General features: G+C 37.6%; 1 protein-coding gene across 3 annotated transcripts in view; it reads left to right on the plus strand.

Moving 5' to 3' along the window:
• Positions 1 to 18,636, plus strand: part of LOC121166504 (arf-GAP with Rho-GAP domain, ANK repeat and PH domain-containing protein 2) — a 172,104-nt gene extending 153,468 nt beyond the window's left edge. For all 3 annotated transcript variants that reach the window (XM_040995670.1, XM_040995669.1, XM_040995671.1), the window contains 5 exons: positions 2,925 to 3,007; positions 4,043 to 4,078; positions 5,938 to 6,001; positions 12,524 to 12,658; positions 16,409 to 18,636. In XM_040995670.1, the coding sequence (XP_040851604.1) occupies positions 2,925 to 3,007; positions 4,043 to 4,078; positions 5,938 to 6,001; positions 12,524 to 12,658; positions 16,409 to 16,789 (699 nt within the window). In that variant the 3' untranslated portion in view covers positions 16,790 to 18,636. The remainder of the gene's footprint in view (positions 1 to 2,924; positions 3,008 to 4,042; positions 4,079 to 5,937; positions 6,002 to 12,523; positions 12,659 to 16,408) is intronic.
• Positions 18,637 to 20,112: the final 1,476 nt, after the last annotated feature.

Genomic DNA, 20,112 nt, shown 5'->3' on the forward strand with positions numbered 1-20,112 from the left:
AACAAAATAGCAGCTCTTACCCCGTATTCCCAGAGATGAACTACACACTGTGCTTTGGCTCCCACCGTTTCATTCCGCATAGACAAAGAAAGGAATATGCCTGGAGACCGAGAGTTCACGTTTATTTGTTTTGCTTCTTTAATCTTGCCAGTAGAGGAATAGAAAATTTTATAGAAATCATTCGTATATAAAGTGTTTGTGTTTCTGTGAATGAAACACATCGGGTTTTAATATTTGTGCACTTGAGATTTGCATTCGGGAAAGTAAAGGCCTGGTTCCATAGCTGAACTGTATCACAAAAGTAGTAGAAATCACAAACTTGCAATGTGCCTTTATGGAGACTTAATTAGAGATAATTTATGAATGCTCATTTAAAACAAATTAGGATGATACACAGGGGAAAATATATTTTGCTTTTTTCAAGTATTCCATACATAGAAAATGTTAATTAAAAGGTTTTCGGACTTGATTTACATAAAAGGTAAGCGGTTTCAAAGAATATTAATGTTGCATTATTTCTGGTGTGAAAAGCAAATGAGTCAGTGCACGGTTGTCATTAAAAGTTGCATGCAGTAGTATGGAAACTTCTTTTAGCTACTGCAATAAATTTTTAAAGCATATTCGTTAATTAGCTTTGCTTGAATCTTTGTTTTGTAGTATACTAGCTGAAATAATACAGCGTAGATATCACAACAGTCTAGCGTATTGAACTTTCTGGAGAAATCCTACAGGAATTGAAAATATCAATAGAAAAGATTGTAATAGGACACAATGAATTTGTTTTGCCAAACAAGGTTTTCTTTTATATCACTTCCCATTAGTATCCTTATAGTTCCTGCCTAGGAACATTCAGTTTGAAGTTTAAAACAGAAAAGACATTTGTTTCCGTAATTGCTTTTCTCCCAACTTACATCACTGTATTCCTTTGGACAGACTATGGCATGAAAAGATGAGCTTTTGTTACAGGAGTGGATGGTGGGGGGGGGGGATTATCTTGCTTTAAACTCTGCCAATTACCAGAAGTTCTTCAAACGTAGCCAGCCCTCGGCTTATGAATTCCTATTGCCATGTAGACTGTTTATGCAAGCATAGTATTTCTCATTCCCCAGTGTGTCAGATTTCGTCCTCCCTCTACCCTGCTGCCTTGGGGGAGGGGAGGGGACCGTGTCTGGGGAATAGCTATCTAAACTCTTAGGAAGGACATGAAGTAAATTGCCACAAAGGTAGCCAGGGTCACCTCTACTGCTCACATTCAAGATACCCAGCTGTCCTCTCCTTGACTATATCCTATACCATACTATTCTATTCCGTACCACACCGTACCATACCATGCTGTACTAGGGTATTCAGTGTCATCCTAGGTTCCCTCCTTTTGCTATAATTGGCAGTTCAAATTATTAAAGTATTATTCCTTAAAAATTCTGGAAAACAAGAGGTAATCCTGTAGCTTCTACCAGATTGCTGTAATAAGAAGTGAAAATTTATATTTAGGAAAATTACAGAATTTGCCAATGGAAATAAATCAATATTAAGCCAAGTTATATTTAATAGTTGTGTTCTAATTAATTTCAAATCTGAAAGGAAATTATTTTTGGAATCCGTAAAAAATGATCTGATAATTTACCCCAAAGTATAAATTGATAGTATTTTTCAAATGGTTTGGGGGTTAAAAAAAATTTTAAAGCTGTGAATGTTTCCCAGCAAACTGTTGTTGTAGAAATAAAAATAGCTTTTTAAAATATTTGATTTTTTATTATATAAAATTATTTTTATATAGTGACATGTATAATTTCCTTTGAGTTTATTTTATGTCCATGAGTAGACTAAACCTTTCATAGGCACTTTTTACTTTAATCTGTAGTGTGACCCTTTACATGAACTTAATCTTTGCAGTAGTCTAATGAAATGTTCAGTATTGTCTCATCTCTATTTAAAACAAAAAAAGAGGCATATTGCAGAAATGAGAAATGACAAACTAGTATGGAGCAAGTCAATATCTTTATCTAATTCAATCTCTTACTCTTTGTTGCGAATACTGTCTGCCTTTCAATTTAAAACACAAGATTTCCCTGGAAATGTGTTAAGACATGGCATATTTTATAAGTTATTTTCCTATTGTGTGTGTCATAACTATCACAGAATACCCAAGGGTAAAGGAGAAAATGTGTGTGGCTTTCCTCTTAAATTTTAGTGCATAATAATCCCAGTTTTGTCACTGTTGCTTAACTTTCTTATGATATAGTCAAGCTGACTTTAAGAATATTTAACTTGTCAGCTTAAATGCATTATGTCAGGAGGGTGTTAAGAATATATAATTGACCCAGGGCGAAATGTCAGTCTTGTTTGTAGTATACTTTAATGTGTTATTGATGGCAATTTTCATTAATCTGCTTCCTATAATTTTGAAGTCCAATGTTTATTTTATTTAGTCATACAGTCTCACTCCAGCCAATCTGTACACATGTATGGCTTTACTTATTTAGCTTATAGTATATGAAATATCAGATTCCTCCACAGAAACAAGAATGTATTTGAGTTCAGTGCTGCCCAGAGAACAGGAGTGGTTTGTGTCATTTCATATTTTTAAAATAGGAAGAAACACCTGAGTTTTGAAGCATATCTGCTCAGAAGTGTTACCAATAAAGAATTAGGGAGCTGTGCATATGCGTGTTCATATACACATATGTATCGATATATACGCACATGTATTTATAAACATGGCACCTGTTTATATGTATGTGTCTAAAGCTGTGTATTTAAATGTGCTTGTTTACATTATGACTAGAATGCTCTTTGCTTACTTACATTTGGTGTTCATAAAACCTTAAAGAAACTAAATAGTTCTAAACACAGGCATTAATACTCTAGGAAAAATAAAATGTATCTAAACTGCTCAATTACAAATTATTTTATCTTCCTTATAGAGTAGTAAACATGAAAAAGTGTTTACCCTCAGTTCCATGAAGTTTTACCTTGGAGTGAAAAAGAAAATGAAGCCGCCAACAAGGTAAGATTTGACAGACAGGGAAAGACTGTTGAAAGAAATAAGGGGAAAATGAGCCTGTTAAGTGATTACGAGTCAGAAGCATCACATGTATTAGTAATGAATTACATTTTAGGCAGATTCCTTTAAGTTGCCCTGACTATGGCTGGGTATCTTGAGCAGGTAAGGAGGGGTCATGTTACCTCTGACTGGGACCACCGTCTGCCTTGGCTGCAGTCCCACGTGTGTCCAGTCCATCCTCAGAAGGTTCCATCTCCTGAGAGGACATGGGTTCGTTGATCAGTCACGTCACAGCATGGGTGCTATGAAGTGTCCGGGCAATTGTACTTGTAGGAGAACAAACTTGGCCCTACATTCTTTTGGTAGTTGGTTTTTACAGTGTGTTGTTCGTGACCCTGTAATCCTTTCTGTTGTCCTGAATCTGATACTGTAACAAGTAAATGGTAGCCAGGAAGTGGATATCATCATGCATCTCTTTAACACTTGATTCACTCTAGCATTCAGTTTATACCACAGTTTTTTTTTTTAATCACAAATCACTTTTATTGAATTATTTTTAAACTAACACGTTTCTCACTCAGACGAAACATCGTGTTAATGAGCTGTGTGTGATTACTTCCAAGATGCAGTTACTGGGTGGAATCTCACTCTTCCCCATAGGCTTTGTTTTGAAGCCCTGTATCTGTATTTGTGTTGCAATTGGCACATTTCAAATTTCCTCCAGTATCAGTAGGTCACTGTATATGAAGGGTTTTTTTTTTTCCGCCATTTTCATTGACATCTGAATAGGCATCAGAGCTTCCTGCTCTTCCCCATGAACACACCTCAACTGTCTCCCTTCTGCCCATCTGAAATCTGTAGGCAAATCCTTTCATACTTAGTATTTATTTCCAGTCGAATCATTCTGTGCGTGATCACTTGTATATATCTACCTTTAAATCCCACATTGTGAACATAAGATTCTATCTCAGTCTTAGAAAATGTATCAATTTTAATATATGTTTGTGTGTGTGTGTGTTTTTTTCCTGTGTGATACAGCTGGGGCTTAACTGCATATTCAGACAAGCATCACTGGTGAGTAATTGGTTGCTTCTGGATTTCTTGTATTGGTGACCCCTTCAATAAAAGAATCCCTTCACTTTATGGCAGGCAGAACTATAGACAGAAAATGTTTCACCCTATGTGAAGTTAAAGTCTTTTCTAAATACTTTTAATTGAGGATGAAAAAAATGCAATAGGTCTGTTGTCAGATTGTTCCAGTCCTTATGTCCAGCCAGTTGGCAATACCCGCTAAGAGAAGCCACATCTGATTTGTTCTACAGGTACTAAAGAATCATGAAAGGCAATTTCATTTGATAAGTAGGCAAAACTCAGTTTTTAAAGACAAAAACTAATTAAGGTAACCGTTTAATGAACTTTATTCCGGTCTCAAAGTTGTTTTTTACATAGATGCTCCTATTCACATTGGTACCAAAAATGGCCAAGTACAATTTGAGAGTATATGACATTTCTCTCCCTGCCTCACCTGCCTATGCCAAATCAATCACCAAACCACAGCACAACACCTCTGCATCGTCCCCTCGTGCTCCTGAGTGCCAGGCCTTGAGCATCTGTCGGGAGTATTCCAAGAGTTCTAAATGTTTTTCACTGCCTCTGACTTCACTGTGTTTTTTAGTCACCAATGGGACTTTGCTACGATGTTTCATGTTTTTCTCCTGTTATAAAACTATTGTGTGAATCCAGTTGCCTATGGAATAAAGTGCAGAAATAATTGGAATGACATGTCAGACCTTTAACAGGTGACATCATCAGCTTCCTCTTCCATAACTTTTCCCCTTCCATTGTCCTGAACCCACCTTCCATATCTTGCTCCCCTTTGTGTCACAGAGGTGCTTCTGGTATAGGTCCCCTTCCCTCTTCGGTAATAAATGCTGCTGCTTCAACTTCCGTGGAATTTCCTTTCTCACTTGGAGGATCTAGTGGACTCATCTCTCATTCTTTCAAATTAGACCTGAACACCTCAAAAGCTCTACCAGCTACCAATGTCCTATGATTACTTTTCTTTGCACCTATATTATTTTAGTATATATAATTAAAATGGTCTGCATAGGTAAATAAGATATTGGATATGGACAGTGAATTTATGAGACTAGTGGAGAAAGCAAGCAACTATTTGAAATATTTTTTAACATTTTAAGTTCATCACCTTAATACTAAGGAATATAAAAAGTACTATTATATTGCAATATCCCTTATGTCATTCTGATATAAGTTACAATATTTTTCTTTTACATAAAACTACCTTCACCTTATTGCCAACTACTATTCCTTGTTTTTTGCTTAACTTTTCACCGACTGTGATATAATTTGATTGTTTAGATACACAGTTACCCTAAAAAACTACATGAATCTTAAAGATTCTTGAGCCTAGGTTAACTTACTTATTAATAGATGGATAATTAACAAGCCTACTAAGCATTCATGAGCACAAAACTTACTGAATCAATGTTGTTGAACATATACCGGTTTGTCATGTAGCTCATTTGTCATGAGTCTGCAGGTGTTAGTGTTAACAGTACTAACACTAGAGATGGTGTCAGTCTCATAAAAAAGAAAAAATCTGCTCTTAAGAGAGTGTGCAAACTTTTTTTTCCCTTTAGGTTTAGACTTTCCGAAGAAAAAGGTATTTTGCCATCACATACTAGAAAAGCAAAGTGATATTGCCCTTTTCATCTTTTCAAAAATATCGTTGACCTCTTTGAGCTGTCAAAATCTTACACTGTAATATTTTAAGTGTGCATATTTAAACTGTTATATAATATATGCTTATCAGATTATTAAAGCAGCTGGTACTGATATATTTCCATTTTGATGGCATTCAATCATTAAGCATCAAATGTCTCTGATTATGTGTCTTATAAACTGTTTTACAGGCACCTATGTTGTGACAATTCACAAACCCAAATGGAGTGGATGGCCAGTATCTTTATTGTACAGGTATGATACCTGCTTCAGTTCTTGGGCAAGATATAATAACTTTGTTTACAGGAAATGCTAGTCTGACAGTGGTTTTCAAAGAATTTTTAGTAAGAGTTTTGGATATGTAGAATTGGCAAACATTTATTCCTGTTCTTATTCTTTAAAATAGGTATAAGCCCAGTTTTGTCCATTACTCCGTGCAGCAGAGTTTATTCTCTCCGCTGAGGATTTTTGAAAGCCTAAGGACTTTCCCGGCTTAGGAGCTCTGCATTTTTTAAAAAAATGTATTTATTTTGGGCCCGGCGCGGTGGCGCAAGTGGTTAAAGGTCCTCGCCTTGCACGCCCAGGATCCCATATGGGCGCCGGTTCTAATCCCGGCAGCCCTGCTTCCCTTCCAGCTCCCTGCCTGTGGCCCGGGAAGGCAGTCGAGGACGGCCCAAGGCTTTGGGACCCTGCACCCGCGTGGGAGGCCCAGAAGAGGCTCCTGGCTTCGGATCGGCATAGTATCGGCCCGTTGCGCTCACTTGGGGAGTGAATCATCGGATGGAAGATCTTCCTCTCTGTCTCTCCTCTCTGTATATCCGCCTTTCCAATAAAAAAATAATAAAAATAACTCTTTAAAAAAATGTATTTATTTTTATTGGAATGACAAACTTACAGAGAGAAAGAGAGACAGAGAAACAAATCTTCCATCTGCTGATTCACTCTCCAAGTAGCCACAGTGGCCAGAGCTGAGCAGATCCAAAGCCAAAAGCCAGGAGCTTCTTTCAGGTCTCCCATGCAGGTGCAGGGTCCCAAGGCTTTGGGGCAGTTCTCCTCTGCTTTCCCAGTCCACAGGCTGGGATCTGGATGGGAAGTGGAGCAACTGGGACATGAACTGTTGCCATGTGGGATCCCTGTGCATTGCAAGGTGAGGATATAGCCACTAGGCAATCAATGCCAGGTGTGAGCTCTGCGTTCTTTAAGGGAATGCAGAAAGAAAGAGAAATTCATGCCAGCTGCCACCTTGAGGTCCAAGAAGATCTTCATTTAGAAAAGTATCTGACTTCATTTGCTATTCCTTCTATTCACCTCACACTTGCCTTTCCAAGGGCAGTGACCTGTCTTTCTTTAGCATTTATTGTGTACCCTGTGCTTCCTGAGGGTTAACTCAGGATCATCCCAACAAACCTGGCCTGGCTTTGCCTGGCCTTACAGGGCAAAGGCAGCCTTACTGCTTCACGATCACAGCTTTCATTACCAGTTTTAACCTGGGATTGTTGAGGTAAAGACATTGCTTGTAGTCAATTCTCCAGTCAGACTCCTTCCTAAGGAAAAAGCTTTTTCATTCAGGGAAGGGTTAAACAGTTCCATTAATTGGGTTGGTTTGTTTCACCACCTTGTCTGACTGATTCCCAACAGAGCTGTTTTCACAGAACATTGAAATTCATTGGTAACGATTAAGTTGCCACTCTTTATTACCAAGGAGGTACTTTCCTGTTTCTTACAAACAAGAAGTTAACTCACCCCAAAATTTAGTCCTTATTTGTTTTGAAAACCATTTTCTCTGTTCATTTGATTTATTAACCTTCCCAGTGGTTAATAAATACGGCTCTTTTCAGTCTGTCTCCATTATTACTACCTGGGAATAGTAGCAAAATCCGACTGTTAACTTTTTAAGAGACTTTTCTTTGCAACTTAAAAACAAAATCTGATATTCGAAGTCTACTTAGAAAAATTAGACCAGAAGTATTTTAGTTAAGTAAGGCCGTGGACTGAAAAGCTGTGTGTGGCACAATAAATGGATGCTCTTGTTTTTGTCATTGAAATCGGTAGACTTGGTGGTTGAAACTCATGGAATTAACAGCTCTCCTGACCAGAACCCAGCTGGTTTCTTCCTGCCTGTGTGTGTCCTACTTCCGAAGAATTGACCCAGTCATGCTTCCACTAACTCACTTCATGGGGTCTGACTAAAAACACCGAGGCCCTCATGGAGTTGGGGATTTATGGGTCATCTCTAAAGGGAGACAGTAAAGTAGCAAATGTTGAGTAAATATAAGAAAGCACACACACACACACACTCCCTCCCTCCCACCTTCCCTCCCTTCCTGCAGAAGCATACCTTAGGGAGAGTTCCTTCCAGCATTTCAAATATTTGGTAATACTCATCTCCATGCTTGCTTCTTACTCAGAAATCCTCTGGATTACGGCTTGAATAGCACATTTTTCTCTGTCCTTGAGAGCAGTTAAACCTTCAGCTTATCACCCTTCACACCTGCACTTTTCTACTACTGTAACAGTTCCTTAGAAATGTTTGTATCCTGAATTATCCCTGTCTGCCTCTCCTTTTAAGATGTAAACTCCAAGAGAGGAAAGAACTTGTGTGTCTTACTAAACTCTTGAGCACATTTGCTCCCTGGAGCCCAGTGTCTTTTGCACAGTCCATGATCTGTAAGAGAGCAGGAAAGTGGAAAAACACAAATAATCAGGTGAAATTCTTTATGGACATCAGTGTGATGAAGTAACAGCTGAGGCCAGCTGGGAAAGAAGTGCCTATGACTGCAGTCATTGAGGGAGGAGCCTTGGGGGTGTGGCTTTCCTACTAGGTGAAAGGTAAGCTGAAAGATCTCTGAAATGAGGAGTGATTTATGCAGGGATCAAGAGGGATCATTCCAGGGATGGAGCCAGCAGGTCTAGGTCCTAAGACATCTTTATAATCTTGGTTATTTTTTTTCTCATGAAAATCATGAAGCCTATGTGTGGGATGATGTGAGAGATGAGGAAGGCAGGAGACAGATCCTGTAGTTCATCTTTTAGAATTCAGAGCAAAAGATACATTTTCAGTTAATTTAATTGAGAAAAAAAATATATATATACACATTTGTGGTCCCTTTGTTGGGTCTGCACTGTAGGAGGTCACAGAATCAAGAAGAGTTTTTACTAGGAAACTCCTCTCAGTTCAGACTAGGTGGTTACAGTGGATAAAATGAGGCATATTCTTACTCAGGAATGTTTGAACGTATAGTTGGTGAGGCTCTCTGATTGACTGGCTCTAGCAGTTTGAAGGAAGCAGCAGGAGTCAAGGAAGAATCTTAATTTTTTCAGCTCTGGGCAAATAGAGAATATATGTGTAGACTTATGAGAGATACAGAAGGAGACTTAGAGTTGTGTTTGGACCACATGAAGTCTGAGATGCTTAATAGATACAGAGGTGGTTCTCCTAAGTAGCAATAAGATGTGTGGATTAAAAACTCAAAGAATTGGGGATTGTAAGTTTGACATAAGTTACTATTTAGTTTGGGTGAAACCAGAAAGAAGGGGCAATACAGAGAAGAGAGAAAGAGGAGAAAGAAGGGAGTGAGACAGAAGAGGAAGTGGAAGGTAAAGCCGATGACTAAACACCAGGATACTACAAAATTTAAAGCTCAAGCAGAAAGGAAACAAACATGCAAACAAATACCAAAACAATTGGGAAAGGATGAGGAGGACACAAATCAAATTGGAAGCTAAAAAAAATTCTGTGAAGTAATTCACTATATAGTAAATGATGTTGTAATTAGCTAGCAACAAGAGAGCAGCGATAGGTTTGGGGGTTTTGATTTGTGTCTTTAAGTTCAGGAAGTGTATACTTTGCATTTATAATAAAAGAGCGATATTAAATCAGAAGGCACAAGCAGACTTGGAGTAATATGATCAAGAACACGGTGGTTCCCTGCAGAAAATCATTGTACAACAGACACCAGCATGCTTGTTTTCAAATTACTAACTACCTATGTTAATGTACTGAGCAATTACAGATATGATTGAAGAGTCATGTATAATCAGAGTGAATTGTGATTATAATAAAAGGGAAAAAGCTTTCACAGCTACAAATGCAAATACACTGATACACTTCACAGTGAGAAAGTGAAATTAATTGATTATTAAAAATAACTTGGAATTAATAAGTTCACCATCTGTAAGGTAGAACAAGCAAGAATTTTCTCCTGAGGGTGAAAAAACCTAGTTATCCTGTGGTTTAACTTGAAGGTTGCGATTAATCTTTGCTTGAAACTTGAGGCTAAATGTATGAAAAATTTAGATGTTTTATAGATTTGAAAGACAGACAGATGCAAAAAGACATGTTTCATCTATTGATCCACACCTCTAGTGCCTGTAACTTCCAGGCCTAGGATGAGCTGAGGGCTGAAACCAGGAACTCAGTCCACATCTGCCATGTAGGTACTAAAAAGTTGATTGATGATTCCATCCCCTGCTGCCTACCTGAATACATAATCAGGAATCCAGAACTAGGCCTGGGCTGGGACCCCAATGGGACACAGGATGTAGGGGGTCCACCCACCATGGCAAATTGTTTCCCCCTAAAGTTAAAGGTAGTTAAATCTACAGAGGAATCTTACTTTTTTCATTTATCAATGGCTATGATTCATGAAATATATAGAACAATGTTTCACTATGTTAGCCAAGTAACTTATGACAAAGAAAGAGCAAAGAGTTGAAACATATTTATTAGAAAGAGAGTTTACTGATTGCAAGTAAAATCTCAACCTGCTTGTGGGAGAGGTGAGGAAAAGTGAGTAGAGGAGTGAAGTCGCAAATGGCTTGGCGAGCCAAAGGTCCCGAGAGTACATGGAGTGATTGATGTCAGATTGTTTGCTGAAAAGATTGGGAGGTTGGGATTAGAAAGTGGAAGGCAGAAGTGTAATGTTGGGGATATGATCATTGATAATCATTATGAAAGCATGAACCTCAACTATGCAGTCCATTATGTATATTTTTTGAAAAAGCTTAAAGTAACTATAAATCATAATTAGAACATAGAACTAATGACTTTTGTTGGAAAAATACGGATTGGATGAATCAGTATAGTTCAGTTAGCTAGCAGTCTTGCCATTTTATGTTGCTTCAGAAAAGATGTGTTTGCTCATATGTTTCTTAAAATATCAGTTACCATATACACTGTTCATCAGTGTCCTAAAAGTATAAATAAAAATCTCAGAATTACCTGTTTCCATTGCAGCCAGTTTTTTTTTTTCTCAGCTTTTAGATGTTGGGGAACATTCTGATTATACAATATGAAAATTAATTTTCCAACATTTGGGACTGTAAGTCTTATGATTAGATTCTGCAGAATCATTGAAGAATAAATGAAATAAAATAGGTGTATTAATAAACACAGTGGCAACCACTATGCCCTTTGTTGTTAATAATCGTTATATTGTTATAATGAGAATGTAGTAAATATTTGTTGAAATGAAATCTCTGCTATAAAACACTATTGGAATAGTAACTGAAACAGAGAAGCAAAAATCTGTTGATGCATAGGATTTGAGGAGAGTTCAACACTAGATAGGCAATTGTATAGTTCCCCAAATAGTTTGCAGTTTGCTGGAACCTGTGTAAACTTCTCATTTGATATTGAGCATTCTGTGTTTATTTCATATATTGTCTGAAATTCATTTTGCTTTTTCTAACTTTTGAAATGTTAATCTAGTCCAAGGAGTAGAAACAAAACTTAATGATCTTCTCAAGGATTAATCATACAACGGTGTGTACGTTTATCAGTGGACGTGTATCCCATTGCAAAATTACCATTTCCCCAATCATGTCATTGATTCTTTAGTGGGCCAGAATGTTAGTTGTGTCAAAAGTAATTCAAAAGTTAAATTGCCACATGATATATTGTATGATGATTTTTAGGGTAAATATGTAGAAGTTAGCAATTCTTTGAAATTCAGTTAGATGAAAATGTAGCACATTTACAAAGTGATAAAATAAGGCTAATTGGGCCTGATGGCATGGTCTAGCGGCTAAAGTCCTCACCTTGAATGCACCAGGATCCCTTATGGGTGCTGGTTCTAATCCTGGCAGCTCCCCATGCAACTCCCAGCTTGTGGCCTGGGAAAGCAGTTGAGGACGGCCCAAAACCTTGGGACCCTGCACCCACGTGGGGGACCCGGAGGAGGTTCCTGGCTCCTGGCGTTTGAACGGAGCAGCACCAGTGAATCATTGGATGGAAGATCTTCCTCTTTGTCTCTCCTCCTCTCTGTATATCTGACTTTGTAATAAAATAAATAAATCTTTAAAAAATTGATGTTTTTTTTAAAAAAATAAGGCTAATTTTTCTGATAACTCTGGCTTTTAGCTTGGCTGGAGGATGTATGTGCAAGTTAGTTTTATGCTACAACCATCTTAGCTGCAGAGAGCAAATTAATGCATTTCTGGCTTTAGTACTGAGCCTGGAAATACAGACATGCATCATTTTTTTACTCCCACAAAGAGATCTGTTGATTTCCTCAAGTATTTCTCCCCTTTTGGTTTGATAAGTAGTCAGAAGGCATGTATTTGAAACTTGAAATTGAACTGAGATCTCAAAGCTTGGTTCCATGAGTTTCATGTCCTCGAGCGATGTCTCACTAGAGTCAACATCATAATTACAAATGCCATTCATGGAAAGCAGATTTGTCTGGTGTGGATGTACAAAAAAAGGAGCCAAGTGACGAGCGTGGTATAATGCAGGATAATATTGAACACCAACAGCAGGAAATTGTGTTTCCACAGCATGAAAATGATATATGGCCACCAGCTGGGAAGGAGCGAAAACGTTCAATAACTAAAAATCCCAAAATCGGTGGTTTGCCGCTAATTCCCATCCAGCAGGAGAAAAATATAATCCAGGCTCAGAGAAATATTGAGGTAAGTTAATCATCTCATTTCATTATTATAACATTTGTTTTCAAATGTCTTTAATGCAACTAAGTGTATCAGTTACTTTAGTGGCTTCAAAAGTCCAAAAATCATCACATTGAAAATCCTAACAACCTACATACAAAAACAGTGCAAATAGCTATGTGCCAAAAATTTTTAATGTCACTAGCTGCTCAGTTTCATATATACAACACCACTTATTTGTCATTGCTAATCTTGCAAAGGTGATCTTTTTAAAAAAAGCAGTATTAATCTAGGTTTCATTACAACACTAAAAATGAACTCCATGTATGTCAGGAGCCATGGTGGCTACTCTTTGTGGTAACACCATGAAGTTCTGGCGTTTGGGAACCAGTGGAGGTGTCTCCATTCACCTCAGAACCTGTAAGCTGACAGCTGAACATTGCTAAAGACAGTTTGGCATCTTACAAGAAAACTGTTGTGTGCTACCTCCGTCTGAGGTGTGATAAGCTACCATATCAGAATGCCAATTTGAATTCTGGCTACACTGCTAATCTAGCTTCCTGCAGATATGCCCGGGGAGGCGGATGGTGGCTCACGTGCTTGGGTCCCTGCTAACCATATGGAAGATCCACATTGTGTTCTGGGTTCCTGGCTTCAGTACAACCCAACCCTGGATACTGCGACGTGTATTTGGGTAGTGACCCAGTGATGAAAGATACCCACCTTCTCCCCCTTTCAAGTAAATGTAAATAAACATTAAATCAAAGATTGCCATGATACCCATAACATATAGATATTTCTTTCCTTGTCTTTTTTTTTTTAATTTCAGCTTCCTTATATGAGTGAGAACATGCAGTTTTTGTCTTTCTGAGTCTGTCTTAATTCACTCAGTTCGTTGTCCTCCAGTGGAGTACATTTTGCTGCACATGGTGGGATTACATGTATAGCATTTCATAGTGTCACTGCAAATATAGTTTTGTACAACTTGGTTTTATATGTTTGTCAGTGGTGAAGAGCTATATTGTTACTGTTTTAATGATCTGTGCTTACTTGATAGTTTGCTGTATATGGGTGAAATAAGCCTTTTTGTATTCAATTATTATTTATACTCATTGTCTGCATTTCCACTAAACTAAGATCTTTTTTTTTCCCTTTGCTTTTTACTTGTTAATTTTCTCATTTGGTGAAGTATTAAGCATTTTACTGTAGTATAAATCTGAAATATTTTATCTCAAAAGTTAAAGAAAAATGAGGAGAAAGGGTAGCAAGGAGAGGGAAAAGGAGGGACAATGGCAATGTCATTGCTTCCTTAGAATTTTTGCTACAAGTCACATAAAATCTATTAAACAGTTACAATTAAAACATAGGAGGTTAATAATTTTAAGACACTCTATGGACCATTTTGCAATCAATGTTTCAGTGTCACGATTGAATCCTACAAAGCAATAGAAAAGCACTTAAAAGATGTGTTTTCCAAGCTTAAATATGAGATTTGTGTGTTTGAATTTCTTGCCTTCAAACAGAAATAACAATTGAACATCTAAAGTGATTTTAATCAAATGTTGACCCAATTTTTAAAATGTCCCGTGCATGGAAATGATCTTGAGCATTCATCCCATGGTAATACACCATCTCAGGAAAGACAAAAATGTCAGAGATAAAGGTCTTTGGTTTCCTTGCTCAGTCCATCTGCACTGATGAATAGAGTGGAATCTGCTGTCCTACTCTTTGGATAATAATGTTATACATGAGAATTTATTAGACAAATGTTTGGTATTTGGTTAGCACATAATTGAAACAAAACAGTAGGACATTCAGAAGCCTATATGCTAGAATTAACTATTTTAAAAATCCCCATTTCCTTAAGAAGACCTATAAAATAAAAATAATAAGCAAACAGATGTGGCTGAATTAAAAAAAAAAAAGTGGCCTAAAATCTTACTCCCCTGCCCGCCTACTGCCATTCTTGGATAATATAATGGAATGGAAAGAAGCATGTTGGTTTCAGACAGCTCAAGCTTGGCTGTCATTTCAGAGTCTCCCTTAGATGAACGTGGACATTGTTCTTTGTATTTCTATTTCTACCACTTAAAATGTAATGTACTTTAAACCAAGACCAGTGAAATAAAGTCAGAAATACTTAAAGCGTTATGGTGAGGGTTGAGCTTGTATGTATTTAGAGATGCACACATATACAAAGGTTATCAACTAACAGTTTCATGATTAGAGTCATTTTAAGAGATCTTCTAGTGTCTTGAGAATATGCTGTCTTACTACTTTTCAATATCACGAGACCTCCATAACCATTGCCTTGCATCTCTGGGCTATAAGAGACTCCAGACTAAAAGTATGTGGACGATCTGCTCCTGGAGCCCGAGTGCTTCACCTTGCTCAGGACGGGAAAGTAGGAATTACTCTGTCTGCAGCTGTTAGGTCAAATGGCACTGCTTGAAGCAAGCCTCTCCTTATTTCATAACTTATCTGTTGCTGTTTAAATTGTCAGTACCTTGTCTTTGAAGGAGAATATGGTACATAACTAATATTACCTGTTTCCCCAGGCTCTACTTGTTTTTTCCAAAGCATTCAAGGTACTCCTGGCTTCTCTTCTTTCTCACGGTCCCATTCTCTGTCCCCTAACCATTTGCTGCTACCAACTGTCCCTACCTTTACAGATAATATGTATCGTTTGAAGTATATTTTACATGAAATTTCAACATTTTATGTATTAGTATTGCTCCCTACACTTTGCATTTGAAAGTCCCAAAGTCTTGCTGGCTAATGTTTCTTTGCAAGGCACCAGAATATGGCCCAAGTTCTTGTACTCATATCACCTGTTTTGGAGACCTGGCAGGAAGTGTTCCTGGCTGCAGTCTCACTATGCCCTGAGTGTTGCACCCATATGAGCGTGAACCAGTGGGTGGAAGATACAGAGATTATGTGCCAAATTTTGGCCTGGCCAAGCCTGGATATTGGACATTTTAGAAAAGACAATGAGCAAATGCATACAAATCCCAAAGCCCAACAGTATGTAGTTGCAGGCATCCTATCACAGTAAGCTTCTGGTATCTGTGAGCTCTTAGGAATGCGTGCTCTCATCCACTAATGCAGAAGTGACACACACACATACGTGAGTGTATATAATAAATCTTTACATGCATATGTATGTATTACATTATTTATTTCTATATTTACCTTTTAAAAATGAATCTAGGGCACCTCTATTTCATGGAGGGAGATGGTTCACTAATTGCATACGTTGGAAAGAGAAAAATGCAGGCAAAACCTTTTACTGGGTATCTTCTGGATGCTACTACTCATCCTCTTCAATATTTCTAATACTGACTGGAATTCCAGAAGAAGGGTCTCTGCCACCCAGCATTTCCCTAGGTCTTGTGGCCATGTAGATCACCTTTTCCTGGGTGCTGTGTGTAGAGTGGAAGAAGCTGTGAATGCAAACCCATGTGATGTAATCCAAGCAGAAATGAGTTGGAAGAGACAAGTGTGAATTGAGAGTCAATTTGATAGACATCTTTGAAATGGTGTGTTAAGTGTCTGTTAAAGTGAATTTTTTGTGACCTACATGTTATATGACTTTGTGGCTCTGAGATATAAATTCAACATGCCACTTGTGTCAAAGTCAAGTTGGATGCTGCATCTAGAAATGAGCTCTTGTATAGGAAACACCAACTTTTATGTGCCAACATAAACTTTCAACTAAAAGCACACCTCATATTAGTTTCGCCATGATGCATTCTTCTTCTTTTTTTTTTTAAGAGTGCAAGAGCAGAAATGGAAAGGCTGCGGCTCAGTGAGAGGCATGATAAAGAGTCCATGGACTCCAGCTTAAGGGATCGAGCCTCCATGGTGGCCCACTGCCTTGAGCACAAAGACGACAAGCTCCGAAGTCGCACTAAGAAACATCGGAGCCTCAACTGCCTGGAGGACACAGAGATAGAGGTCCCTGGGCAGCAAAAGGGCCATAAAGGCATGAAGATGCTCAAGAAGACCGAGGAGAGAAACAGCAAGATTCTTGTGGACTCAGATCATAAGTTACCTTCCAGAGTGATCGAAGAGCTCAGTGTGGTCCTGCAGCGGTCTAGAACCCTTCCAAAAGACATACAGGATGAACAGATGATACAGAAAGAAGTCAAATGAATCGCCACACAAATTATTTTTTTAGATGTTGTGTACAGTGTTCGTGTGTAAACCAGAAGCCAAGCTATGATTGGTGACAATGTGTCTGTAGGCAAATGTGGCTGTCTGATACTTCAGACATTCGTCTACCTGTCCTAGGGGAAATTTGTGCATACTTAAACATTTAAAAGAACATTTTAAACGATGTATATATGTGAGTAAGTGCAAGATTAACTTAATTTTGTTCTGAACAAAGCTTGTAAAGTTCAGCCTTATTAACCTTGAACAAGGATGTGTTGGGTTACTTCAAATAGTCAACCCTTTTAAAGTAGTTGTCTGTTAAGTGCTATAATTTATGAACAAAAATCTCAAGCTGTACTGTATTGTATAAAACGCTGTGTTCAAATGAAGCTTATGAAACTGCCTGTATCATATGTTGCACTTTGAGAAACCTTGTATAGTTAGTTACCATAATTTTTTTAGGTTTACATAGGGTATACCTTAGGGAAGAGAAAGGGAAGCCATTTGAGAAGAGCAAGAATTTGTTCAGGCAGTTACCCTAGCAAATGATACAAGCATTCTAACTTGTCAAGGAGTCAACAAACCACAGAGGCAAACTAAGATTTGTCCCAAAACCTATTTACGAGAAATTGGTTGTTGAGAAAAAGTTCAGTGTCTGTTTCCCCAGAGAAGCGTGTTCAGCAAACAAAAATAAAAAATAGTATGATGGTATTGGCGAATCAGCCAGTTCTACGTTCACTACACTTGAGCTCTTTGTAATGGCTGCTAAGAGGAACTGGACACTGCGTGTGCATGGAATATGCCCCCGATGCCATTTGCACGGTCTCTGCATGCAAACAACATTTTTAAGTTCATAAGTATCCTTTTGGTACGAGCAAATCTAATCATCACAGTGTTTTGTTGTTGTTGTGTGATTTTTATGTAGTTTATGTTTATTTCTCGTTAGGTAAAGTTGTAGTGTCTTTCTCTGAGGATAATTTAACACTTCTGCACATTTAAGAGCCACTTGTTCATCTTTCAACCTGGCTATCATTATCTTTGTTTTGTAGCAATGAAGTGGTTTCTTCCATGTATCTGGGAATAGTGACACAGCTCTAGTTTTGTTTCCACGTTAACGAGGCAGTTAGATTGGCAATTTTTCTAAGGAGGCAGTATCATTTAGTTCATGTTAGGAGCATCACATTTCATCAGTTTCAACTTTTTTCAGGCTTGGTAAGAGTTTATATTAAAAGCATTTCGTGTGGCTGGGCTTTTTTCTGTGCATGTTCTCTCTCCCGTCTGTTTTACATGCTTTTGTATCTGGGATTTATGTATACACAAAGGCCCATCCATTAGGCCATCAAATCATAGTATAGTAGTGTGCTGATAAATATATGAATTTCAACATTGTAAAATTCTGACCACTTATATGGGTAGTTTGTGGTGATAAAATATTTTATGAAGAATAGATGGTATTTATTCATTAAATCCCAATAAATTGGAATTTAAAAAAAAGCAAAACTGCAGGACAGTTTATAAAGGAGGTGGCACTTTAGGGAGCCTTCCTTTAAAGCAAAATGTGCTATTTAGGAAGAAGAACTGATCTTAACTATCATTGCTAATGAATGATATTTATATTTTTATGAAAGAAAGTCATATGTGAATTAATGTTTGGAAATGTGGACAGTAGGAATGTATCCAGAATTTTTAACCTGCCTTATCAAGACTTTTCTGGAAACTGGAGCGTAAGTTCTAACAGTGTCTGTTTCCTTCCCTTCCCTGATCACTTGTTTCCCATTTTCAAGTGTAAGATAAGGGCTAATGACCTCTCATATATTTTGAGTAAAAATTAAAATTGTTTCACAAGACCTTTTGTATGTGGTTGTTATTTTTCTCTTATTTTCAGGTGTGGAAGGTTACTGTGAAAATATTATCTTCCCTCCTTAAAAATTCTTTTTCCATTTAATAAATACTTCAAACTGGTCCTATCATTTTTTCCAAACTCAGAAATATGAATATTGTTCACACAGAATAAATTGATGACACTCTTTCATTCCTATAGTGCTAAAAATAGTTGTTGGACTTTGCAAATATTGGATTTCTAAATAAATCGTTACTTTATGATTCCTCAAGGAACATGGAGAAAGTGACTCAAAATAAGAATGAAGTAAAAATATGACTTATATACTGCATACTACGTACTGTCTGCATTATTCTGACAATTTTTTAAATTCTAAAATAGAGCTGTGCTTTGCAAAAACATGCTTCAAATGCATTTTTAATAATGTGCAGCACCAGATACTTGCCTATTTATCAAAGTTCTTTTAAGCACTACAGAGAAGAGATAATCAGTGCATATACCATATCATCAGAATATGAACCACGATGTGTGCATTGCCAATTATTTGGGAAAAAAATTTAAAACAGTTGTGTCAAATAATCTCAAATTTTTAAAATATGAACGTTTTTCTAGCATGTGTGTAATACATTTTTTTCTTTTTTAAATCTATTATACTGCTCCATAGGTTCTGGGATTTGCCCTCTCTCCTTGCCTAGCCCCCTACACCCATTGATTTCCTCTATATTATTGTAATTTACTCCATAAACAGTCCTAAGTCCCTCATTGTGCTGTTAAGTGCATTCTGACATTGTCCGTATAGACAGTGCAACATCCTGTTGTCAAGATATATTTGACAGTTTCATTGGGAATCCATCTTTGGAAGTGGAGATGCATCCTGCATTGTATCTACACCTGGATATGATTGTCTCTATTACATAGTTACTATGCGTCCCCTTAGGCCAGAAAATAAAATCAACAAGAGGAAGAAAAATAGAAAATCCACAACAAGATGAAGTTAAGTAACATGCTACTGAATGACCAATGAGTCACTGAAGAAATGAAAAGGAAAATCAAAACCTTTGTGAAGGGCCTAACACAATCTACTGGTGGCTAAATCCTCACCTTGCGTGCATGGGATACCATCTGAGCACTGGTGCATATCCCACTGCTCCATTTCCCATCCATCTCCTTGCTTGTGACCTGGGAAAGCAGTGGAGGACAGCCCAAAACCTTGGAACCCTGCACCCGTGTGGGAGATGCTCCTGGCCACTGGCTTAGGATCGATTCAGTTCCAGCCATTACAGCCACTTTGGGAGTGAAACACCGTAAGGAAGATCTTTCTCTGCGTATATCCTTCTTGAAAAAATGCTACCATATGACCTATGTTTCACTAAAGAAATTAATAGGCACATTTATTTCTAAGCAGAAATACAGAGCACAGAAGTTACTCATGTTAACTGAAGCTCATATTTGGAGTCCCACAGTTATTTTATGAATTTATTTT

This window comes from Ochotona curzoniae, unplaced genomic scaffold (assembly GCF_017591425.1).
Source record: "Ochotona curzoniae isolate NIBS_2020 unplaced genomic scaffold, NIBS_Ocur_1.0 patch153, whole genome shotgun sequence".
Classification (NCBI taxonomy): Eukaryota; Metazoa; Chordata; class Mammalia; order Lagomorpha; family Ochotonidae; genus Ochotona; species Ochotona curzoniae.